Genomic DNA, 26,825 nt, shown 5'->3' on the forward strand with positions numbered 1-26,825 from the left:
GATTATCGTGCACCACATTCAACCGTGCATCAAAATCGTTTCTAAATTCTTCTGTATGAAATGTCCAGTTCTGATAATCACTCACAAAACCCTTCCTGTATAGGTGATGTCTAACGCCATGAGGTTCTACAAATCGATTATTCTAACAAATCTTGCAGGGACACCTAATCCGACCTGTGGGATCTACTGTACTGACACTTGCCGTTGCAAATTCAATAAAACTGTCAACACCATCCATATATTCATGCGATAACTCATTGTCCACTATCCTACAGTACATCCATTCACGGTTTGCAGTCATTTTGTCGTATGATGTTACGAATAGTATCCTAACCAGTTAAAAGAGAACCATCAGAATGCTATGATAAAGAAAATATCAAATTTATCATGCAATATATGATGTCATACAATCACAAGAATTATGATGCATGCATTGATAACTTAATATTTTCATGTGCAAACTATTCATGACACGATACATTCATTTGAAGCATGCTTTCAGTATACAATTTCACATGGAAGACATAATCAAATTGAAAGTAACTACATGCAAGCATGGATACAATCACATCAAACATTGCAATACATCGAAATAATTCATATCAAACAAATGTCAAACATGTACCTGCAGCAAACACACTTCAATATCCCACTAACTAATACCATGCCTAGCATGGACTCCGTACTCCAAAAATAAGAACACTTCCATATTCATACATTAAAATCATGCTCTGCATGATCTCCAAACTCCAACAAAGCAGTCCTAGATATCAACAACTAAGTGAGTGTGTGAACAATAAAGTGTTACATTCAATAAATTAAATAACATGTGATGCGCTTGCATCACTTACTCACCACGGGTATTTACCCGATTTGCATTGTTTTTGTCACTTACTTACCACGGGTGGTGGGGCACAAGCGAGTTTCGTTGAGAAATCTGCAAAAAACACTGTGTTAAAATGAAGTCACCACCTGCCAAAAAAAAAACAACTAAACTGATGATGATATATCTAATGATGAAATGCGATGAAATAAAGTGTGCAAGTAATGTACTGCAATGAATATTGAAGCTAATTAGGGAAACACAAACACTTATGCAATGCAAAAAACAACTAAACTGATGATGATATATCTAATGATAAAATGCGATGAAATAAAGTGTGCAAGTAATGTACTGCAATGAATATTGAAGCTAATTAGGGAAACACAAACACTTATGCAATGCAAAAAACAACTAAACTAATAATGATATATCTAATGATGAAATGCGATGAAATAAAGTGTGCAAGTAATGTACTGCAATGAATATTGAAGCTAATTAGGGAAACACAAACACTTATGCAAAGGAAGCAAAAAGACTAAACAGAACTTTTACAAGAATGAAAAACTAAAAGATTAACAAAAATTAGCAAAACAAGAAATGAAGACAAGGAATTATCTAAACATGAAATGCAATGATCAAAAGCAAACACAGAAAAATGAAACAAGAAAATAACAAGAAAAACACAATTGGAAATTGAAATACAGGAAAACAGAAAAATGAACTTGTAAAAAAATTTAGGAAAATAAAATTTGAATTAAATAGACATAAAAAAATCAGATAAAAGCATGAAACATAAAACTGGACAAACAGAATTTTGAATGAAAGAAAAGAAAACAGGGAAAAATTAAAAACAGGAAATTAGAACCAGAAATTAAAAACAGGAAATTAGAACCAAAAATTAAAAACAGGAACAATTAGCAACAGAAAAAAAAAACTAAAAACTATACCTAATGTAAACAGTAAAGCAAACAGAAAATTACTGAAAATTCAGAAAAGAAAAACAGGTAATGCAATGCTGAAAAAGAAAGCAAACAGGAACCGACTCAATTGAAAAGCAGGAAATTCAACAATGAAAACAGAAAAATAAAAAATTGACATCAAACAAGACATAAAATAAAAATCAGATTTATGCTAAAGATGAAAACAGGAATTGGAATAGTTCGAGAATTAGGAAACACAAATCTATTACGATGACTGAATCATAATGCAGAAACACTGAATTAAAAACAAATAGAGACAATTGAATGTAAACTGAAAGTGTAATGCAGAAAAAAAACACAAGAAATAAAAAAAAACATGAAATTGACGACTGTAAAACAAGAAAAATCAACAATGAACAACAACAATCGACAAACAATGAAAATAAAAACTCAGATCTATGAACCGATTAAAAAAATTTGCAGATGCTTAAGACGGGAAACAGAGAAACAAATGCTAATTCGATCTATTGTTTTTTTCTTTTTATTTTTATTTCTCTTGTTTTTGTTTTTTATTTATTCTGTTTTATACAGAATTAATGGAAGAAGAAGAAAATGCAGATGAGGAATCAGAGGAAGAAGAAGAAGAAGAAGAAGAAGAAGAAGAAGAAGAAGAAGAAGAAGAAGAAGATTGAAGATGACTTACCGTACCAGAGGGGTTAGAAGAGAAATGCAGGGGGGTCGTCCCCCTGCTGTCGGAAATGATTACCTGTGCGTCGTCGAGCGGCGGCGGGAGGCTGACGGGGAGCGGCAGCTGGCGAGCGTTGGACGGTGGGGGCCAGATAGAGGCCGACGGGCGGCGGGAGGGAGAGGGCGGCGTGCGGGAGCAAGACAGTGAAACAGGAAAAAGAGAAAGAGGGATGGGATTAGGGATTTACGCGACATTTAGCGACGGAATAATTCCGTCGCTAAGCCGTCGTAAATCAAAATACCAAAATAGCGACAGAATATATTCTGTCGCTAAGCCGTCGCTAATTAGCGACGGCTTAGCGACGACAGAGTTCCCTCTCTAAATCCTTCGCTAAAATGGTTTTCTTGTATTAAGAATTAGCGACAAAAAATTGATGTCGCTAATCCGTCGCTAAGTAGCGACAGATTAGCGATAAAAGTTGTTTCCTTGCTAATCCGTCGTGAATTAGCGACATATTGTTTCTCTAGCTAATCTATCGCTAATTAGCGACCGAAAAAATCCATCGCAAATTTCCGTCGCTAATTAACAATTTTTTTGTAGTGAGATGCCCTGTTCGGGGGGGTAACATATAACCTGCTTCGCAATTCTTCGTGGTTTAAAAGTCATATTTTTTTGTTGAAAAATTTAAGTCGATCATGCTGAATTATCCATTTATAACATCAAATTTGATCAAAACAACTTGCATCATTAGATTTAAGAGGGGCATGAAGATGGGGGATGACAGAGATTTAAGATGGGTGTCCTTTGACATATGATATCAATGGATCTATGTTCAACCCTGGTTGTCCAACTGATGATGCATCTAGACGGCTGGAAGTAGTCCACATCCAGGTGAGAATGTGGACTAGTCCTGGCCGCAGTTGGACGGCAAGGATTGAATGTTGCATTGATCATCTCTCCCAATTACATGGCCTTGATTTTGAGTTGGGCCGCATTCAATTGTTGCAGGGCACGCACAACGTTGTCACAACTAAGTTGCTTGCGACATTGCGGATGTTTGGATCGCGTCACACATGGGAAAATCTTTCCAGATTCCACGAAGATCTAAACTTAAGATATCATGGAAAAATCTTTCCAGGTTCACAACATTGCAAATTTTCAAACCCCAATCGCTTTAGTGCTTGCACTGCTCATCAACCTTTGCCATTAATGTTTTTAATATCGGTCTGAACCGAGTCAAATGGAATGAGTGGTTCCATTTCAAAGATGACTTTTTTTCACTTAATTAATAAAAAAATGATGTAATAATCGGGACCCAAAATCGATGGTTTTTTTTTTAAAGGAGGCTGAATCGATTCGACCACGTACCGTTTCGGTAATTTTAGCAACACCATTCCATTACTCTGCATTTCGGAAATATATATGACCTTCCTGGTTTTTTTTATATTGGTGTCGTGTCACTCAGTGTTTGTAAGCATCGACTGCGGTGCCAGTGAAGGTTACAATAGCTCCAATGGGATCCAATGGGTGGCTGACGACCCTTACATCAAGACGGGAGAAACCCAAGCGGTTGACATCGGAGAGTCTGACCCACGGCGCTGGGGGACACTCCGACTCTTCACCGCCCGGAAGAAGAACTGCTACGTCATCTCCGGCGTGACCCCCGGCAACAAGTACCTGGTGAGGGCCATCTTTTACTACGGCAACTACGACGGCAAGTCTTCGCCACCGACGTTCAGCCTTCAGTTCGACGGCAACCGCTGGGCCAACGTCACGACCTCCCTCACGGGCTCCTTCTATTATGAAGTGACGTACGCGGTGAAGGGAGAGAGCATCAGCGTGGAGAGGGTTGTGTATGTTCGCCCCCGATGATTCACTGAATCCCACGTCTGTGTTCGGGGCTTTGAATGAGCACCACGTATACAAGCACATGGGGCTCGTATTCCCGTGTATGTTGACATAACTTTGCATCGGACTCTGGTGTTGTTGCAAAGACTTAAGTACCCTTTATTGCTATTCTTCTCATAAAGTGATGGTTTGAGAAAATGACAAAAATGCCTTTCATTCAAAAAAGAAAAAACAAATAGTTCAAAAAAAGGACAAACATGTCCTCCATCCAGAAAGTCGAGGATGATGTTGACTCTTCAAAGTCTTCTTCTTTTTCTGTTCAAAAAAAGGACAAACATGTTTTCTTCTTCTTTCTCCGTAAAACACTGTAAAACCCTTTCTCTCTCTAGAGAAGAAACATGTTCATCTCGTTCCGGTGACGGGTGTTCTACGAAATGTAAATCCCCCCTTCTGTAAGGGCAAAAGGCCATGAACACGTTGGGAGGAGCCCTCAGACCCCCCTTCTGTAAGGGTAAAAGCTCTGAATCAGACTCCATAACTCTTCAAGTTGAATGATTCTACCCACACTGGGAGGAGCTCTCAGACCCCCCTTTATGTAAGGGTAAAAACTCTAAATCAGACTCCACAACTCTTCAACTCCAGGGAACGAGATGAACACCCGTCACCGGAACGACGGCTCCGCTGAGACCTCCTTGCTAGGGAGAAGAAGACGACGTGGTGAAGCTTCTGCTGGCCATCCTCAGCGCGACTGCACCGACTGGGTTGCTGTCGAGGAGGAGGGCGAGAACGGTGACTCTTAGCTTGGGCAATCTTTCTTTTGATGATTGTGGTTGTAATGTATCGTTGAAGTTAAAATGGGGAATGAAATAACAATAGAAATTGCTGAAAATTTACAAAAATAAACTAGACTTAATAACGAAGACACTACTTTTTATGGATTTGGAATATGACCTCCGATTAGGGAGATATGACTCTGACAAGTTGGTCCTAATTTGCGGAAGACACTACAAATCGCTATAGCGATTTGCGGAAGACACTACAAATCGCTATAGCGATTTGCGGAAGACACTACAAATCGCTATAGCGATTTGCGGAAGACACTACAAATCGCTATAGCGATTTACGGAAGACACTACAAATCGCTATAGCGTTTTGCGATTTACGGAAGACACTACAAATGCTACAAATTGCTGTAGGAAAGCCCGATAATACTACAAATCATTGTTAGAAGGCCCAAAAAAATTTTGGTCCGGAGGGCGCTGCCCTCCGAGCCCCCCGCCAGGGGCGGCCCCCCCTGGACCCCCACCCGCTGACCGCGCAGCGGGATCCGCGCCGGGGGGGAGCCCCCGGACCCCCCTCCTGTAAGGGCAAAAACTCTAAATCAGGCACACAAGTAGAAAGAGAAGAGAGAGAGAGTGAGAGGGTTGGTGTTCATGGCCTTCTCCAGGAGGAACCCTTTACCTCTCTTGATTTCTTCTCTACAGAGAGAGAGGGTTTTACAGTGTTTTACGAAGAAGGAAGAAGAAGAAGATGACGATGCAGCAATGTAGGATCGTCTGTTGGATGTGCACAGAAGTAGAGAGAGAAGGGAGAGAGAGTGAGAGGGTTGATGTTCATGGCCTTCTTCAGGAAGAACTCTTTGTTTCCCTTGATTTTACAGTGTTTTACAGTGTTTTACGGAGAAAGAAGAAGAAAACATGTTTGTCCTTTTTTTGAACAGAAAAAGAAGAAGACTTTGAAGAGTCAACATCATCCTCGACTTTCTGGATGGAGGACATGTTTGTCCTTTTTTTGAACTATTTGTTTTTTCTTTTTTGAATGAAAGGCATTTTTGTCATTTTCTCAAACCATCACTTTATGAGAAAAATAGCAATAAAGGGTACTTAAGTCTTTGCAACAACACCAGAGTCTGATGCAAAGTTATGTCAACATACACGGGAATACGAGCCCCATGTGCTTGTATACGTGGTGCTCATTCAAAGCCCCGAACACAGACGTGGGATTCAGTGAATCATCGGGGGGGGAACATATAACCTGCTTTGATCAGCGTGTGCCTCGCCTAGACGAAGCCTGGTCACATACCCTTCATCACTTCCCTTGAGGTCCGAAGCCTCGACTCGGAGATGTACGAGACGAAGAGCACAGAAGACGCCCTATATACTCTCCAAAGGACTGCCTTTGGATCGCTTAACACTACTAGGTAAAATCAAAGGATGGGGGCTCGATTGACCTGTGTTTTTTACCGATATTTTGACGTTTAAAATGCGAGAAAGACCGTTTGCAGGTACCCGGATGACCCTTACGACCGTATCTAGAACCCTATTGAGGATATTGAGGGTTTAACGAGCGTTGATAGCGACAACAACGTGATGAAGGTGAGCGTTCTGGACAAGCCTCCGAAGCAAGTGCTGCTCCACGCCGTAATGCCGGTGGACGCATCGGCGACCTTGCTGACGATCCCCAACCCCATCGCAAGCGATAGCTCCATCGACACCTACATCAATTTGTACTTCGCTGAAGTGTCTCAGCTCGAGACTGGATCTCAGAACAGATCCTTCTACGTTTATGTCGATGGGACAAGGAGTAACGGACTGATAATACCAATCTATCAGGAGGCGTACGAGTATTACTACTCCAATGTTTCCATATCGAAGGACACAAACATTTCCTTGGGGAGTTCGTCGGTCTCCACGCTCCCTCCACTAATCAACGCCATAGAGTTCTTTAAGATCAAACGAGGGATTACCAACGGAACCCGTAGTGATGATGGTAGTAGACTCTCTCTCTCTCTCTCTTGCTCCGTTTAGGGCTGTCTATAACTAGTGTAACTTTGGATCGATGTTGGTCAGTACAAGCTTTGAAGGGATTACAAAGGCAGTTCGAACAACTCGATTCGTGGAGTGGAGATCCTTGTCTTCCCAAAGGATACAGTTGGGACTGGCTGGCCTGTAACAATGATGACCCGCCTCGAGTTACATCATTGTAATCTCTCTCTCTCTCTCTCTCTCTCTCTCTCTCTCTCTCTCTCTGCCTCTGCCACAAACCGATCCTCATATAGATGTTTGTGGTCCTCAATGAGTGTTTTGTTTTGTGTTATTGGTGTTCTCATGTTATGCTGTTGTGTTTGTGTTTGTGCTTGTGGGTCTCAATGCTTTGTTGAGTTTCACTTTTAAGTAACGTTGATCGCTTTTCGTCTCTCTCTCTCTCTCTCTCTCTCTCTCTTAAGCAGCTTATTTAAAACATCATTTTATTTTTCATCGTATACACATTTGACGAGAAGGGATCTAGTCAAATTTAATAAAAAGAATGATAGATATCCAATATGGACCATAGAGGCTATGGTCTCCTTTTACATGGCAGGTAAGAGAACGTTTTCGCAGGAGGTAAAGACCTTTTCCTTCGGTGGGGACCAGGACACCAATAACACGCGTGTGGTCCAAACACGTGTCTATACCACTTGCAATGAGTGTGTATGAGGTTGGAGGCGGCTCTGACCAACAACTACGCCTTCATCCCAAAACAATTGGGAGGGTGATACGAACCAAAAAAGAAAATCATTCTGGGTCTTTCACATGAATCCTTCTCCTCCAATCATTTTTATTCAATGTCATGTCCTCGGTGAGGTTCAAAGCATTCATATCCTTTCCTATCATCTCCATCCATATCTTCCTAGGCCTACCCCGACCTCTTTTAACTAATATATTTTCCCATTTCTCCATCCTTCTAACTGGAGTATAATTAGGCCTTTGCCGAATATGTCCAAACCACCGTAAATGATTCTCTCTCATCTTATTTTCAATGGATGCAACGCCTACCTTCTTACGTATCTCCTCGTTCCGAATCTTATCTTTTATTGTATTTTCACACATTCATATAAGCATACACATCTCAGCTACACTCATTTTTTGAATATAATGTCTCTTGGCAGCCCAACATTCCGTATACCATGTAGTAAAGCAGGCCTAATAGTCATCCTATAAAACTTTTTCTTCAATCACAATGGCATTCTACACTCCAGTTGCACTTTTTCATTTCATCCACCCAACCTTTATCCTATGATTTACATCTCCATCAATTTCTCCATACTTTTGAATGATAGATCCCAAATATTTGAAACAATCCTCCATCGGTATTTCTTGCTCACCAAGCTTCACTACACTCCCATCACTACTTCGTTGCTTACTAAACCGACATTTCATATATTCTGTCTTACTCTTACTCAACTTAAAACATCTTGCTTCCAATGTCTGTCTCCATAATTCTAACTTAGCATTAACACCAGCTTTAGACTCATCAATCAAAACAATATCATTAGCAAACAACATACACCACGACACATTTTCCTGAATTGATCTCGTAAGCTCATCCATCACTATAGCAAATAGGAAATGGCTTAAAGCATATCCTTGATGTAACCAACCGTTATAGGAAAATTGGTTGTCACCCCTCTACAAGTGTAGACATTGGCTATTACGCCTTCATACATATCTTTAATTATACTAATGTACTTGAGAGAAACCTTTCTTCATCATTGTCCACCAGAGAACGTCCCTAGGTACTATATCATATGCCTTCTCCAAATCAATAAGAACCATATGCAAATCTTTGTTCCTCTATCTATTTCTCTCAATAAGTTGTCTAAGAAGATGTATAGCTTCCATAGCTGATCTTCCAGGCATAAAACCAAATTGATTCTCCGATATCATGACAACCTTCCTCAACCTAGACTCAATCACCCTCTCCCAAAGTTTCATAGTATGACTCATGAGTTTTACACCACGATATTTTGTGCAATCTTGTATATCACCCTTATTCTTATATAGAGGCACCAAAGTACACTTCCTCTACTCATTAGGCATCTTATTTGTCCACCAAATATTGTTAAAAAGATTTGTTAATCATTCTAAACCTTTCTCTCCCAAGCATTTCCAAGCCTCGATAGGTATACCATCTGGGCCAACTGTCCTTCTTGATTTTATTTTCTTCAAAGCCTCTGCAATTTCTTTCTTTTGAATCTTGCGCATGAAGTCACGATTCATCTCATAAAAAGGAATGGAGAAGTCTCCAAGATCCTGAACATTTTTTCCATTAAATAGCATATCAAAATAATCTTTCCATCTCTCCTTAATCTTCTCATCTTTGACTAAAACCCTTTCCGTTTCATCTTTGATACATCTAACCATACCCAAATCCCTCAATTTTCTATCTCTCATCTTTGAAAGCCTATAAATATCCTTCTCGCCCTCTTTGGTATCCAACTTGTCATAAACCTCCTTATATACCTTATCCCTCGCGTTTCGAACTACTTTTTTAGCTTCCTTCTTTGCTATCATATACTTCTCCAAATTCTCATTATCACGACTCTTACTTAGATTTCTATAATACTCTCTTTTAACCTTAATAGCTAATTTGACATCCTTGTTCCACCATGATCTATCCTTACCTAGCGGTGCATCGCCTTTAGACTCACCCAATACCTCCTTAGCCACCTTTCTCATGTCACTCGCTATCTTATTCCACATTGATTCTGAATCCTCCTCGAGACACCAATCAACTTCCTTAACTACCTGCTCTACAAACATACCTTGTTTAGCTCCTTTCAGTGCCCACCACTTAATTCTAGGATCTATCCTATGCCTATCCATTTTGCGGCATTGTCTAATTTTAAGATCTAAAATTAAGACTCTATGTTGTGTAACTACACTTTCTCCTGGTATAACCTTACAATCGATGCAACAACCCCTATCTCTCTTTCTAAGTAGGAAAAAATCTATCTGACTCGTATTAACCCCATTTTTAAATGTTATTAGGTGAGACTTCCTCTTCCTAAACCAAGTGTTTACTAAGATCATATCATAGGACAAACCAAAATCTAAAATCCTTTCTCCACTTTCGTTTTGTTCTCCTATATTATAGCCTCTATGGATACTCTCAAATTCATCCTTACTAATGCCTATATGTCCATTAAGGTCACCGCCGATGAAAAGCTTTTCTCCATAAGATATCCCTTATACTACTCCATCTAAATCTTCCCAAAATTGACGTTTAATGGAATCATCTAAACCTACTTGAGGTGCTTAAACGCTAATAATATTAAGAATATCCGTACCTAATACTAATTTAATAAGTAAAATCCTATCACCCTTCCTACGGACCTTAACTACATTATCTATAAACTCACGACTCATAACAATCCCTACTCCATTTCTATTCCTATTTATTCCTGTATACCAAATCTTATATCCCCAAGGTTCTATCACTTTTGTTTTCTCACCTACCCATTTGGTCTCTTGTTGACATAAAATATCAATCTTTCTCCTACAGATAACATCTACTAACTCTACCAATTTATCAGTTAAAGACTCTATGTTCCAAGTGACTAACCTAATTTTATGGTCTTGGACTAACTTCTTTACCTCCACCCATCCAACAAAGTGAGGGAACTCTTGCCTATTTGACACCAAAACCTGTGATCATCGCAAAATTTTTCCTCTCGTAATGTTCTCTCTCTTCCTTCTCTTTTCCTTTCCAACCTTTTATTTTCCTCCTTTTTGAAGGGAGAAAAGATAAAAGAACGGAAAAGAAAGAGAGAAGGGAAAAGAAAGAAGAGAAGAGAAGAGGAACTCTTTTGCGGGTCTCACTTGACCTTAATTTTAAAGAATTTTGAAATGACTCGCCTCCGTTTTTGAAATATTTGCGGGAAAAATCGGGAGACGGGATCCGCTCGTCGGTACGAGGTTCGACCGTTCCTGGCGCCTTTACCAGGGGTAATCGAACCAAGGGTCGAGTTTTATGCCTTTTGCAAAGAATTTATCTAAGTGTTTATCCTAAATCTAAATGCACAATGAATCATGCTTGTGCGAATGCAAAGATGTATGCTCCTTTTGAAAATGTTTTGAAAAACTTCCAAGTGAAATTGATAAAGTGAAGAAAATGATTCCTAACTTAGAACTTAAGATTAAAGTTCTAAGTTTTTAGAATGATCAAGAGTTTGGGAAGATAAATCTGGAATTTGGAGTTTAACCTTGAAGTTTTGTAATAAAAAGAGAGTGAAGGAAATTTTTCACAGTCATAAATGGACTTTGAATTTAGAATTTTGAACTTGGACGAATATCTGGAATGGAATTGAATTCCACTTTTGAATATGGGAAATCTAAAGAAATTAAGAAATGAGATTATGTATCCCCTCTCTGAAATGCAGGTTGATTCTGATGTAGAACCGTCACCTGATGCTGCAAACTTATTTCTTTGCTGGAGCAAGGATGTATGTGACTCTACGGGAGAAAAGAACCTTCTGAAACGGTTGACACTGAATGTTTTGGGAATGGGGCGGACAGAATGTCCATTTTGCCCTCTTCTTCATCCTCGATGAGGATGCTTTTATCAATACAATCCTGAATCAGATGCTTCAGGACGAAGCAGTACTCAGTGTCGTGGCCCATCGCTCTGTGGAATTTGCAGTATTGTTCCTTAAATCTTCCCATGAGCACTGGTGGATCTGCCACCTTGGGAAGTTTTACCATCCCGTGAGACAGCAAATATTCTAAAATCTTCTCCAGTGGCTGGTCGAGGGGAGTAAACTTCCGATCCCTGCTCCAGTTTATATGTTTAGGTTTTTCTTGAAGGTCCCCCTTTTGTTGAGGACCGGTCGGGAGAGGCTTATCATTGCTCTTGAAGAATTTCCCTTTCCTTCCTCTGTTCTGCTCGGGCTTTGTGCCACTGCCACTGCCCTGTTTGCTGCTACTGCCCTGATCATCCCCTGGAACCTCGGCGGAGTAGGTGAAGTGTGCCTTCTTCTTTGGGTCTTGCACATTTTTGGCTAAGGCAACACCTTCGTACATCCCGTTCTCTACTCCCATCTCGAGCCATTCTGCTCGCTCCGTCAGTTCAATAAACGATTTGGAGGGATATGGGAAGAGGAGGCTTTTTAGGGGCTGGGAGAAGTTGTTGAGAATGACTTGGAGGGCATGCTCCTCAGAGATAGGGTTTCTCATTTTGTTGCACAGGCTTCTCCACTTGTGGATAAAATCCCTAGCCTTTTCATTGGGCTCTTGTTTCAGGTTGCACAGGTGGTTCAGGGTGGGCAGAGCTTCCGTGTTGAATAGGAAGTGTTCCACAAACATATTAACGACTTTGTCAAAATCCCTTAACTCGATGGGATTGACATGCTCGGCATACCATTTGGCGGCTATTCCCTCCAAACTGCGGGGAAAACAGAGGAAGAGGGCACGGTTGTCTTCGCTGAACCGGGCGCATTCTGCGAAGAACATGGCAAGGTGGGCCTTGGGGTCTCCGGATCCATCGAATTTGATGAATTTTCGGGGGAGATTCTCCAAATTGATGTCTCCTTCCAAACCAAGGTAGAAATCCTGCCTAGTGTATGCCCTTTTTCCTTTGTCCCGGACTTGCAGGTCTTTGACGATTTTTGTCAATGCCTGGATCGAGTCTTCTGCGGGGGCCCCATATTTGGGCTTGTTCACTGACACTGGCTCCTCTACTGGCCTCTTGGACTGCCGCAGATGTTTCGGGATGTAAATCAACTGCTCTTCTTCAGAATTTTCTTCTGCTGACTCAGAATCTTCAGAGGTACTGTCACGCTGTACCTTTTGCTTGCTGATCTTGACGGGCTTTTTCATGGGCTTCTTCTTAGCTTTGGTCTTAGAAGCCGCCTTCTTTGGAGCCGCCTTAGCCTGCTCGGCCATCATTTTAGTCATCATTTTCTGAAAAATCCGGTACATGGCCGGATCAACATCGCTTTCATCTCCGGAGTCATGCTTCTTGGTCAATCTAGGAGAATTCATCTCCTCTGACTCGTTGTCACTGTGTTGTTGAGCAGCCCTCTTGTCAGCCCTTGTCTAAACCATTTTCCAGATGCCTAAGCTTTCTTGCAGAATATGGGAATGGTTAGAGTATGGAGAAGCTTTTTGAAAATCATAATTTCTTCGAGAGAAAGCAAGAAATGAGGGGATTTGGTAGACAATTTCAAGAGATTATCCCATTACCCGGGATCGGGTCATCGCACGATTTGTGATTATTGTGTTACCATTTGATGGTAACAGAGAAATGTGCCTTGTTACCTAGGCGAGGTCGTCAACCATGATAAGATTTGAAGAAATGCGGAAGGAATATCCCTTTTACCTGGGATTAGGTCGTCACTTAAGTTTTTGTGACTTTTATTTGTGCTACAAACAAAATACAGGAAATAACATTTTTGGCCAAAAACAAAAATTTTATTGATATTTGTAACTTTCAAGGACAAAGAGAGGGTGGGCAGACAGTTTGCCACCACTCTTGATATTCAGATGATACATTTGGCCCAGGAAATATAGACAGAGAAATAAAGGAGTTCCAGGTATATTTTGCGACATGATATGCCCCAGACCACTGATCCGACTGCAGGTTGAATTCTGACACATTGCCTGTCGGGAAACGGGTGTTGGCACGGACCTGCCGCTGTGAAAACTGCCTCAGACATCGTTCCGGCTGATAATCGACACAAAAGAAAGGGCCCATCAACTTGTAGCGCTTGTCACGAGCATAAGTGTATCGAGGAACAGTCTCTTTTCTGTCAAAGAAATCCCAGGTGATCTCCTCCTGATGCAGCTTCTCGATCAGAGCTCGGCATTGGATGACTGTCTTCGGTTGCTTACTGTTGAACCTGAAAGAACTGGCTTTTGAGGGAACGTGGCGTAGGAACCACGACTGCAAGGCATAAGTGCATCCTTCTACCAGAATGGTCTCCCCAAGAGCGAATCGAGCCAAACCTCTGTAAAGGAAGGCTAATGCGGCCATGGAGACTGAGAGCTGACGAGTCTGCTTGCTTCCCCATCTCCGAAAGAGCTGGGCAACTCTGATGTCTATAAAATTCTGACCATCTTGGAAGAAGGCTAACCCCACTGTGCACAGGATCATGGCGTGCTGAATTCTGTCCTTCGCTGCTCGGGACAAAGTGTCAACCTCTTTGTAGGCTCCGTACTTTTGATATAATTCGAACAGGTCGATGAACTGATTCTCACCAATCTCGGTGAGAGGCCAGGATCTGCTCCCTGTTGCTCTTGCTAAGGCTTCTCGAACATCTAGCCCTTTGATGTTGATCAAAAATTGCTGCTCGACAGGATCATCTGGCTGACCATCTGGTTCGGGCAATCCCATAATGTCGTTGAACTCGTCCATCAGTAGAGTCATCTCTCCCCATGGAAACCAAAATGTGCAGGTACGTGGATTCCATCGTTCTGCCATGGCCTGAATCAACGCTCCGTTGATGGTTCGCTTGCCTACCGCTGATGCCATTTCCAACCCACAGTCATCCAAGTGGTCTGAGAACATACGTGAGAAGGTGGTGAACCAAGAATAATACCACCGAGGGAAGAAAGGACGAGACTGGATGACCCGCGGATCTGGGGTTCCATCCCTTATTTGATAGAAGACATGATCCCAAGGAAAGATAGTATCGGGAGATTCAGATGCCATCGGAGTGATACTGAGGCAAAAAGAGGAAGAGAGTCAGATAGAATGCAGGACTTACGGATAGACCTGGAAATTTTGAAAGATTGAGGAGATTTTAAAAGAATTTTCTAGGGTTTTGAAGAAAATTTGATCTAAAAGAGAAAAAGAAATGTAGGTAGATAAAAATATACACCTGGGGTTTTTGAAAATAAGGGTAAGTTTTGAATAATACACCCAGGGTTTTTGAAAAGGGTCTGATACATATATATGAGAGAATAAGAGAAATATCACACAACCAAAGCTGCACAAACAAGGATGCGCATACAACACTCCCTAAAGGCTGACTCTAAATGCAATATTTGAAATGGCTTGTAGGACCTCAATCCTAACTCTAGGGTTCAAATCATCTGATTCCAATCAAGGTACGCCGATATACCCAAGCTGAAGCTCGAAGTACGTGGCATAGAAATATTCCTCCAGTTCTAAGGTAATGGCTTCCCAACATCCTTGAGCACCTACCAATATACCTCGGACTATGGCCCTTAGGTACGTGGTAGGGGGGCGCGAACCCAAATAAGTGGTCCAGTTGTGAGGCTCTCTCCCGAACTATGGTTCAGTGAGACAACCCAGCAACGTGAAGACCGGGACAATGTAGGTAGGGATGTTTTCAAAATATGATCAACATGCAGATAAAACCAGAAGGCTCTAATGCAAGTCCTAAAGAAGATAGATTAAAATAAAGAAGAAGCATACACTTGCATACATTGTTTGCATTCAATCCCTAAAATTGAGGAGAGTTGCATTTAAGACCTAAAGTCTAATGTGAACATGGATAATCTCCTCAATATGGTCCTACCAAACCATACTTAGATCCTATATGCAGTGATGTCAGCTTAGGACAAAATCTAGGCTTCCTAAGGTTTGCATGAAAATGAAGCTGACATATGTTAGAATAAAGACTTAGATGATATAAAAGCAAAGCAAAGGCATCAATTCGACCAGACGAAGACGGGTCCCATCACGGTCGCCAAACCTGTGATCATCGCAAAATTTTTCCTCTCGTAATGTTCTCTCTCTTCCTTCTCTTTTCCTTTCCAACCTTTTATTTTCCTCCTTTTTGAAGGGAGAAAAGATAAAAGAACGGAAAAGAAAGAGAGAAGGGAAAAGAAAGAAGAGAAGAGAAGAGGAACTCTTTTGCGGGTCTCACTTGACCTTAATTTTAAAGAATTTTGAAATGACTCGCCTCCGTTTTTGAAATATTTGCGGGAAAAATCGGGAGACGGGATCCGCTCGTCGGTACGAGGTTCGACCGTTCCTGGCGCCTTTACCAGGGGTAATCGAACCAAGGGTCGAGTTTTATGCCTTTTGCAAAGAATTTATCTAAGTGTTTATCCTAAATCTAAATGCACAATGAATCATGCTTGTGCGAATGCAAAGATGTATGCTCCTTTTGAAAATGTTTTGAAAAACTTCCAAGTGAAATTGATAAAGTGAAGAAAATGATTCCTAACTTAGAACTTAAGATTAAAGTTCTAAGTTTTTAGAATGATCAAGAGTTTGGGAAGATAAATCTGGAATTTGGAGTTTAACCTTGAAGTTTTGTAATAAAAAGAGAGTGAAGGAAATTTTTCACAGTCATAAATGGACTTTGAATTTAGAATTTTGAACTTGGACGAATATCTGGAATGGAATTGAATTCCACTTTTGAATATGGGAAATCTAAAGAAATTAAGAAATGAGATTTGTAGAAGTTGGATTTTCAAGATGAAATCCGAATCCAAGTTCCGGATAGAGTTTTGAATTGATTTTTAAGATTCGAAATAGGGACTTGGTCTGAATGAAATGGAATTGGCTTTAAGAATTGGAATTTAAATGGAATTTTGGATTTGGAATTTTGAAGGGGATACGAGATGGTATTTTGATCTGAAATCTGAGATCCAAAATAAGGTTGGACTCTGGATTCTAAGATGGAATTGGATCTGAAATCTGAGATCCAAAATAGAATTGGGTTCTGGATCCTAGAATGGATTTGGATCTGAAGTCTGAGATCCAATGTAGGATTGGATTCTAGATCCTAAGAATTGGATCTTGGATCTGAATCTGAGACCCAAAGTAGGGTTGGATTCTGGATCCTAAGAATTGGAATTTGAATCTGAATCTGAGATCCAATGGTAGAATTGGATTCTGGATCCTAAGAGTTGGATTTTGGATCTGAATTTGAGACCCAAGGTAGGGTTGGATTCTGGATCTTGAGAATTGGTTTTGGGATCTGGATGGTAGAACGAGGATCTGGATCCTTGATGAATTTTGGACCTGTGATTGGAGATCCAAAGTGGAATAAGAGTTTGGATCCTAGATGGAATTTGGATCTGTGATGGGAGATCCAAAGTGGAATGGAGTTCATACCTGGAAATCTGGATCCAAGTTTGAGACTAGGATTTGTTTTTGGATTTGGATTTTGAGAAGTCCAACTAGGACCTTGAAAATGGATCCGGGTTTTAGAAACCCAAATTTAAAGCTTGAGATTTCAAATCTAAACATTGATTGAGGATAAGGGGATGAAATTGATTTGAAATCCAAAAGATAACTTCAAAGTTAATTTGAATTTCGAATTTGATTGAAGTTTGAATATCAGATGATTTTGGAATTTCAAAGCAATATTGGACTTTGAAATTGAATTTTTTGAATATTGAAGATGAGATAGCATTAAAATTTGGATAAGATTCGATTTTAAGAAGAAGAATCACTTGGAATTTTGAAAAGGAAGTTTTGAAAATATGATGCGATTCTATCCTATATGATGAATGAACTTTAAATAACTTTGAAATAGAATTTAAAAAAAGCTATTCCATTCCTCAGATGAATTAAAATAAGATTGAAGATATAATACATCCTTGACTATGGTCATTGAATGTATTATATAATAATCTATATTTAAATTCTAGTGAAGAATGAAACACATTTTTGTGCTTTTATAGAGTTTAGAATGGGATTAACTCTCAATATACCCTGACTATGGCCATTGGTATATATATTGAATTAATTCTAAGTTAAACTCTGATAAAAGGAAAAAATATTTGAAGAATATGATGATTTTTGAAAGAGGATCCAGTGTGGATCCAGTATTATTTCATAAAAGATAAGAATACTAAGTCTTGTTTACACCCCGACTATGGCCGTTGGTGTAAATCATCAACTTAGAATTAACTTACCTTTTATGAAATGGTGCACGTGCCATTCGTGTTTCACCATTGTGAGAATTTGAGAAATAAAGGGAAAATGCATGAGAATAAGCAATTTATAATGTTTACAATGCTCATCCATTCTACCTAAAGCAGGAAATGTAAATTTTCATTCAAATCTAGCTATTACAACATATAAGATCAATTTTACACCCCCCCCCCAGGGAGTGATATCTTTCACACATTCCCTGCAAAACAACTGGGTTAGCACAAGCTAAAAGATATGACTGGAAGGAAAGTAACCAAGTGTCATACTGATATGAGGTATTCACATATGTTCTACATCAATGATGATCATATTTGAAAAAAAAAAATGTAACAGACAATTAGAACCATCCATAGCAGCTGGCTGGGAATTACAACCTTTATAGGTGTATAATGACCATTAATTTGGGGTCATTCATACAGAAGGATATTGTTTAAAAGGTGGTGTTATACTAAATACCGCAAAATCACATAGGAAACTGCCAGCCGATTGACAATATGTAGGGGGGGGGGGTGATCATCCCTCAAGGGATCTAAGACTGTGACAAAACCTGAGTTTTCCTTCATTGTTTATCCTAATGCAACTTTTACCAAGTATTGGCCTGGTTGGACAACCCAAAGTCCATCACTTTTCATAGTAGGATTCTCACTAAACAAGATACTGGCAGCTCTATCCCAAAAGAAGGTACCCTTTATCACTTGGGTACGACAGTGATGCAAGCCTTCTTGCAGAAGAAACTTTAAGTCTTTTGCCTCCTGGAAATTAGAGGTGTTATCTTAACTAATAATCATACAAAGGTAAGCTAAATGAGAGAATATACATAGGAAGGCTATAGGGATGTAATATTGGGATGGAAGATACGATACTAGCATTTGACAGGTAAACCATACCCATGCCATATTATCAAATTTAACAATCCAGTGATTAGAAGCTTCAGCTGCATTTTCTGGACCAAATTATCTAAGCATACCCATTTAAATGACTTTCAGGACAAGCCTCTCCTTTGATGTTCACATCCCATCCTGACGACTGTTGTTATGGTGAGGTTCTCTGCAGCAATTTAGCTGGTCAGCGAGAATTTGCTGAGGTCTTACACTGGCTATATACAGTATTTGCAGGAGATGGTATACAAGATGACTGTAGATGTGGTTTATGCATATGACAAGTGAAATGGCAGATATTAGCAATGTACTGGAGGTGTAGGGACAGAGGCAGATATGATGCTGTTTTGGTAGCAACCTACAGATGTCCAAAATTTGATATATGCACTATGTTGATTATGTGGCAGCGGTCCTGCTGACACTAAAGAGGGAGAGTACTTGTGTTCGCGTAATGCTAAGCATTTACCAAAGGAGAACAACACAGGTTCCTTTTTAACTCCTGGGTTATCATGACATTCTGAGTCAGCGCATCCTGTATTTCCTCGCAAACCAGTGACTTAATGGTAGGTCAATAAACGAGCATCAAACCGAAAGACCAAATTTTGAATCAATAGATAAATGTATTGCACAGTGGTGCGGTTTGATTAGTGATCCCAACAGAAATTGAATGGTTGAGTATTACATGAGATAACAGGAAATAGAGATTGTTATTGGTAAAAAAAAAAATCAAAACACTATGCACAGATGAGTTGTCTTTACCTTCTGGGCTGTGAGCTAAGCTTGATATGGCGAAACCTGCATATAGTGAAGTGTGAGTAAAGGGGAGTATAATAAGGTGTAAGCATGTAAGGATGATTAACGATGAACTTAAAGCGCCCACATGATGCACCAATTTTTTTTATTCTTTTGGATTATAACATGTAGCAAGGTTGGAATATTAACACCAAACGATGCTAATTGTACCAAAACAACTGAGTTACCGGTTTACCAAGGTGCTGATGCATTCTATCAATGATGCATAGATCCTGTAGAAAAAAAAGCTTAATACCTCTAGTGTATATAGATATATATATACAAAAAAAAAAAGAAAAAAAAAAAAAAGAAAAAAAAAAGAAAAGAATGATAATGATGTAACAATGAAGATATGCTGTAGACAGAGGTTAAAACTTAGAGAGAAAAAAAAAATGATCACCATTAGGACTATCTTCAAAAAAAAAAAAAAGTATAATACTAAAAATCCACCAAGACATCTGTTCCTGACATAGCATATTAAAAACAAACATGAATCATAGTTTTACCATGGATAGCAACCAGCTCTCCTTGCTATGACAAGGCAGAGCTTTGTGTAACAGCATTTATCAAAATAAGGACAGATAAACAAAAAAATGGGACAGTGAGATAACAGGATGGTGAAATCACACTATCATAACAGAGGGATCTTTGATTCAAATCTTGAAAACGATAGATCCAACAGTTAAGCTCTTCCCTCTTAATAATACATTCCACAGTCAGTTGGAATTGGCAATTTGCTGATACAGGTATATATGTTGAATCGTATCTTTATCCTGCCATTAGATGTGCAACCGTTGGGTCCTGAAAATACCACCCATGACTTATCCTAACAGAAGTTCTTCTTCACCACACGTCAGACGTGAGCCATCTCCAAATCTTGGCTATCTTCAAAAAATGCACGTCAATAATGGGAGAGGGATTCCCCTATTCGGATGATTCCAGCATAGTTCGCCTGAATTTTTGGGGATAGCTTCATACTAGCATGATTCAAATCTTTTGGGCTGAAGATATTCAAAAATGCAGATGCAGGGAACGAACTTATGAAATTGTTATAAAACGTGGTAAACCCAAGGAGATGAAAATGTGAATTTGATAAGGGAATGACCATTTCGTGGTGGAGCAAAACCTTGCTAATTACTGCAATCTCCTGAACAGGATTATTAGCTAATGGGGACAGAACGTGAATCTTGACATTCTGATGTATCTAATACTGTGTTCAAAATAGCCTACATGAACCAGAAATCAAGCAGAAATACGATTGCACAATGTTGATAATAAACATAAAGAGGATGATGCTATGCGGAGATGCAATGTTTTGCTTAAAATTGCAGAGAAACGTGTAAAAGAACGAGTGTCAACATTAGGCAATAGAGAGTGAAACGATCAGAAAAGGGTAATGATCATATCCTCACATCCAACAGAAGGATGATTATGCCGAGATCCAGGGCGACAAGAGGCATGGGAAATCAAAGGGAAAACTCAGAGGAAAATTACAGGAAAAAGGAACGAGTATTCTGAAGAAGGATAAAATAAGAAATAAGGCATCATAACAGAAATCTAAATATAAACAAGAAACTAAAATCAGGAGGAAAATTGGTTTATAAACAGGGAATTGAAAATCCAAGGGAAAATCGGAACTAAAAAGGGAGGATAAACTCAAATGTAAATCATGACCCGGATGAAACACTAAATAACATAAGTAGCAAAAAAAAATTATGAGAAATAATAATAAAAAGGGATGTGGGAGCATGAATACTCCATTATTGTGGCAACTAGGTGGGTCGGCACTGCTATATGCAGGTCGACCTTCCCTTTTGTGCTTAAACCAAATGAAGCAAAGAGGAGTGAAACAGAAAATATGCTGATCAAAGGAAAATTTATACGGGAAATAAAAGAAGGTGAGGAACGATATCTCTTACCTTGGTTTCCTAGGATATTTGGATTGTCCTCTCGGTCGATTCAAGGGGAAAACACCAGGATGAGAAGAGTGAAAAGAAGATGAGTCCTTAGGAAATCGATGATCTGCCGGAAGGAAATGGATACTGGTGACGGATTCTGCAGGGGAACTTCGGCTTTCTTGCGAGAGGAATGTCTTCGGGGAAAGATAATTCTGCCACGCTTGTCTATGGAGAAACCCTTTGAAAAGAAAATCCCCTGAATTGTTGCGGAAGATGAGTCTAAATGAATGGATATTGAAGAAAAGGGTGGATGAGGTCGATAATGGATGCTTGAAGTAAAAACCGATCTCAAGGAAAACAAGGGGTTGCCGAGAAGAAGCTGGGAGGCCTCTTCTTAAAGGCGTCGTGGAGGGTTCAGGAAGGAAATTTGTTGGGAATCAAAGGCTGACAGAGGAGGAGGCCGTTTGAAGATCTGCGATGGAGAGAGGCAGCGAGCCTGCAGCCGTTGCAAATCTTCTCCATTTCAAAAAGGAGGTCCCCTTTTAGAAAAACTTTTGAAAAGTGGTTTAAAATGAGGTTTTTGGTAAAAATGGCTTCAAAAAGCTTGAAAATCATCCGTTTTCCTTGTAGTTTTTCCCAATTTATGTTATTTTTCTTTTTTTTTTTGTATTTTTAGAATAAAATCCTAAAGTTTTACGAGAAAACGAAGATTAAAACTAATTTTTTTGTGTTTTTGTAAAATATTTACAAAAGAGAGTTTTTCTGAGAACTCAAGGCGATTTTTTTGAGAAAATTTCTTTAGAAAGTGGATTTATGTCCAGATTTTTAGGAAATATCCGAGGTTTACAACCTCAAACTGAGAAATATAGGGTTGGGGATTCAACAAAATGCCAGATGAATTGCCCGAGCCATTTAGAACCATTTTTGGTATTTTTATAATTTTAATTTGAAAACCGGACAACGGGACTCAGATTTGGATTTAGAACACTGGGTTCGGACCCGAAATCAATTTTGAATGGATCAATATGGTTTTTAGTCCAGAAAATCTGAAGAATGACTGAAATTTAGCTTTGAAATCGCTTTGATTTTCTCAGAAGATGGAGTCAGGGGCAAAAGGGTCATTTTTACAAAACTTTGAAAAATTTGGGGTGTTCACAGATGCCCCTCTTTGCTACTAAGCCGGTTGAGAGCCGAGCTTAGTGGCAAAGATAACACTCCAAATTTTGAAAATGCCCCAGTCAGCAGGTCTAAACTGGGTGTGGAAGAATTATTTTGAAAATATGGTTTTTCAGGCTTGAAACCTTACCCTGAATGGTTTTGGGGAGACGAAATCCTCGATATGATTGAGTAGAAAATGAGGAAATCGTGATGGGACTCTTAGGTGGAAATTCTGAAATGATGGGAAATGAAGATTTTGATCAGGTCTCATGGGTGAGACAAGATACTCTTTTTGGAATGATTCAGGTTTAGCCCTTAACCTGGATGGGACGAAGATATATCAAGATGAATTTGAATTGAGGAAAGGGATACACGGGGACCTTGATGGGACATTTTGGAAAAGGCCTTGTGAAATGAAGCTCGAGTATGATCCTTTCTTGGAGGAATATATGAAGCAAGGGTTCCTTGATGGGAAGAACCATGGTGGGACTGGAAGAAAACATGTCGTCAAAAACGAGGAATCTCATTGGAATGTGACTCAGGTTTAATCCAAACCTGCAAGAAAGATACCTCGCGAAGCGAGGTTCCGGGTTAACTCTTAATCTGGATAGGAAATCTACCATATGGGTTTCTCAGAAATGGAGAAAGCACGATGGGACCTTCGGAACTTGGACGAACAGATCCGAGAGGGGTTTTTGCGAAAGGAGGAAATATAGAGTCCCTAAAGCTTTGAAAAGGGGAAGAAATTGGGCGTCTCATCACTGAGACTGAAATAGCTTTTGAAATCAAAGAATCTTTCGCAAATGGTTCAGGTTTTTACCCTTATCCTGAGTGGGTCGTCCCTACGGAATTCTTTTAATGAGAAAACCGTGATGGGACAGGAAGAGATGCTTCCACTGGATGAGGCAACTCTTCTGGAAGATATAGACAACGCTAAGTTGCATCAAAATGGATATTGAATGTTTATTTCATTCTTGAAATGGCTAGAGAAATTTTGCCAATAGGATAAAATTATAGCTGATTCAAATGCTTGGAAATGTGCACGTATGTGCAAAAGATATGCCCTCTTTTACCTAGAGTATTTCCCCCAAATGAGGTTAACTCCTCAATTCTAAGAGTCAGATTCAAATTTTTAGCACTGATGATTTTTTTCAAGGAAGCTATCCATTTCCCTGATATGAGAATAGAAGAAATATTCTTAATTTCATAAAAACGAGAAATGAAGAGATATTGATAAAAGAATTTTGCACGAGAAAAGAGGACTTCTGGCAGCTTCGGCAGTTTGATATCCGGGTGTTTTTCCCACAATGATCTTTTTGCACTCTTTTGAGTCTTTGGGCTTTCTCGGGTTTTTCTTATCATCCTTCATTTGGATGTCCTGACCTTTTCTCTTTTTTCAGGGAGGGGCACGTCACAAACTCCTTCATCTTGGAGATGCTCCGAGCCTTCTTTTATCTCAGGGGTTCTATTGATCTCACTGGCTCAAAAGGTCTTTAGACGATAGCAGAAATCAAATATCTTTTAGGGTTTGTTGGTAGGTTCATCACACTCGCCTTCATCTCACCGGTGATCTGAACTTTCCCTGGAAGGATCCGTCACAAACTCCGTCATCTTGGAGATGTTTCAAATCTTCTTTGGCCCCGGGGGTCTACTCGCTTAATTCGCCTTCATCTTGACGACAATTGAGAGATCCCTTTTGCGGATATTTGATTGCAACTTTTAAACAAAAATGAGAAGATATTGGGTTGAGCGGATTTTTCTTATAGCTCAAGATATTTCCAGTACTTGATTGCCAGAAAGTCATTTTAAAACATGCGCTATAGCCAAGATCAATATAAATTCACTTCTGGCTTTTCAATATCATTGAAGATTTCTTTCATTGATTATATCGAGGATATTTCTTACATCCTTTTGGTTGATCAACAGGAAAAGATTTGAATTTTACCTCTTTTTCACAAAAAGTTTCACCTTTTTGGAAAGAAATAGTAGAGGTTATCTGAGGAAATTCTTTTTGTGTAGTCAAACTTTTCAGAATCAACTAATGCTTTTAGCAAATTGGCAAAGTTTTCACGAATCTCTTGTGAAATAATCATTCAATATAGATTTTGATGAGACATTTAGCTGTAATTTAAAGAAATGGTGTGAGAAATCAGACTTTAGAAAACTGTACTGATAATATTAGGTTTTTGGAAATCCCGATCAGTTTATGAGAAACTGGATTTTTGATAATCCCGACCAGTGAAAACACTGGATTTCAAAACCTGACCAGTGAAAAATACTGGATTTTAAATCCCGACCAGTTATGAAAACTGGATTTTAAATCCCGACCAGTTATGAAAACTGGATTTTAAATCCCGACCAGTTGAAAAATACTGGATTTCAAATCCCGACCAGTTATGAAAACTGGATTTTAAATCCCGACCAGTTGAAAAATACTGGATTTCAAATCCCGACCAGTTATGAAAACTGGATTTCAAATCCCGACCAGTTATGACAACTGGATTTCAAATCCCGACCAGTTGAAAAATACTGGATTTCAAATCCCGACCAGTTATGAAAACTGGATTTTAAATCCCGACCAGTTATGACAACTGGATTTCAAATCCCGACCAGTTATAAAACTGGATTTCAAATCCCGACCAGTTGAAAAATACTGGATTTCAAATCCCGACCAGTTATGAAAACTGGATTTTAAATCCCGACCAGTTATGACAACTGGATTTCAAATCCCGACCAGTTGAAAAATACTGGATTTCAAATCCCGACCAGTTATGACAACTGAATTTCAAATCCCGACCAGTTGAAAAATACTGGATTTCAAATCCCGACCAGTTATGAAAATTGGATTTCAAATCCCGACCAGTTGAAAAATACTGGATTTCAAATCCCGACCAGTTATGAAAACTGGATTTCAAATCCCGACCAGTTGAAAAATACTGGATTTCAAATCCCGACCAGTTATGAAAACTGGATTTCAAATCCCGACCAGTTATAAAAACTGGATTTCAAATCCCGACCAGTTGAAAAATACTGGATTTCAAATCCCGACCAGTGAAAAATACTGGATTTTGAGAATGAAGGATTTAATCTGATGGTTTGAAAGTGATTGAATTTGGGAGATTATAACCCGAGGGTTGAGAAAATGATAAGATTTTGAGGATATTACAACCAGAGGTTGGGAAACTGATAGAATTTTAAAAGATTGAAGATCTTGAAGGTTTGAGAATGATAGAATTGAGGAGTCGCACCCTAAGGGTTTGATCTTTTGGAATACACGGCCAGCGAGAGCTGGATCTTTTGGAATACAGGACCAACGAGATGCTGGATCCTCTGAAAATACATGACCAGCGAGATGCTGGATCTTTTGGAAATACATGACCAGCGAGATGCTGGATCCTTTGGAAATACATGACCGGCAAAAGCTGGATCTTTTGAAAATACGTGAAGTTTTGGGAGATTTAAGTCAGAACTTGAATTTAGAAGGAGAAAGGTCTTTGGTCAGAAGACTGATTTTAGAAGGTTACCGGTGTGAGAACCGGATTTTCCAAATGAGCTCAATTTTGAGAAATAACCAGTGCGAGAGCTGGGTTTTGAAGATGAGCTAGATTTTCAAAATGAGTTTTTAGAAGATAATTCAGGATTTATCCCCTTATCCTGAACGGGGAAATAATAAAGAGAATACCTCATTGAAAGGAGGCATCAGGTTTATCCCTTAACCTGAAGGGGTAATTTGAAGATAAAAGTAGAGAAAAAAATTTTTTTAATAAGATTGAAAAATTTGTTAAAACTTGACATAAACGAGCATTAGCTTGATGTAAATCTGATCAAAGCAAAATGAATCAAAGGAAAAGACAATAAAAATCACAGGATCAATTAAGAATTAACAAAATTTGAGGATAAGAACTTTCGTCTAATCCTGCCTGCATATGATGGAAGAAGATGATTATGGATTAAAATAAAATGCCCCAGTATCATGGAGAAGAATATAAGAATTGATAGAAGATCATTATTTTTATTGAAATGGCTCTTTGAATAGTACAAAAGATTTTTGAATGAAAATTCTAAGTATAAAACTTCTTCAAATGTAGAGCATTGATGGGATCTGGCATCTCCACTCCATCTGCATTGATTAGATGGTACGAA

The 26,825-nt window shown here is 39.3% G+C and overlaps 2 protein-coding genes across 2 annotated transcripts in view; both read left to right on the forward strand.

Moving 5' to 3' along the window:
* Window positions 1–2,501: 2,501 nt before the first annotated feature.
* On the forward strand, window positions 2,502–6,594 carry LOC149837815 (uncharacterized protein At1g24485-like). The gene is made up of 3 exons (XM_090008132.1): window positions 2,502–2,634; window positions 3,897–4,284; window positions 6,564–6,594. The coding sequence occupies exons 1-3, from the start codon at window positions 2,502–2,504 to the stop codon at window positions 6,592–6,594; spliced, it is 552 nt and encodes a 183-aa protein (XP_089864258.1).
* Window positions 6,322–26,825, forward strand: part of LOC149837816 (putative LRR receptor-like serine/threonine-protein kinase At1g05700) — a 143,467-nt gene continuing 122,963 nt past the window's right edge. The window contains exons 1-3 of the mRNA XM_090008133.1: window positions 6,322–6,479; window positions 6,564–7,048; window positions 7,129–7,261. Of these exons, the coding sequence (XP_089864259.1) occupies window positions 6,649–7,048; window positions 7,129–7,261 (533 nt within the window). The 5' untranslated portion in view covers window positions 6,322–6,479; window positions 6,564–6,648. The remainder of the gene's footprint in view (window positions 6,480–6,563; window positions 7,049–7,128; window positions 7,262–26,825) is intronic.

The sequence above is a fragment of the Nuphar pumila genome, chromosome 5 (genome assembly GCF_984573655.1).
Source record: "Nuphar pumila chromosome 5, dmNupPumi1.hap1.1, whole genome shotgun sequence".
NCBI classification, from domain to species: domain Eukaryota; kingdom Viridiplantae; phylum Streptophyta; class Magnoliopsida; order Nymphaeales; family Nymphaeaceae; genus Nuphar; species Nuphar pumila.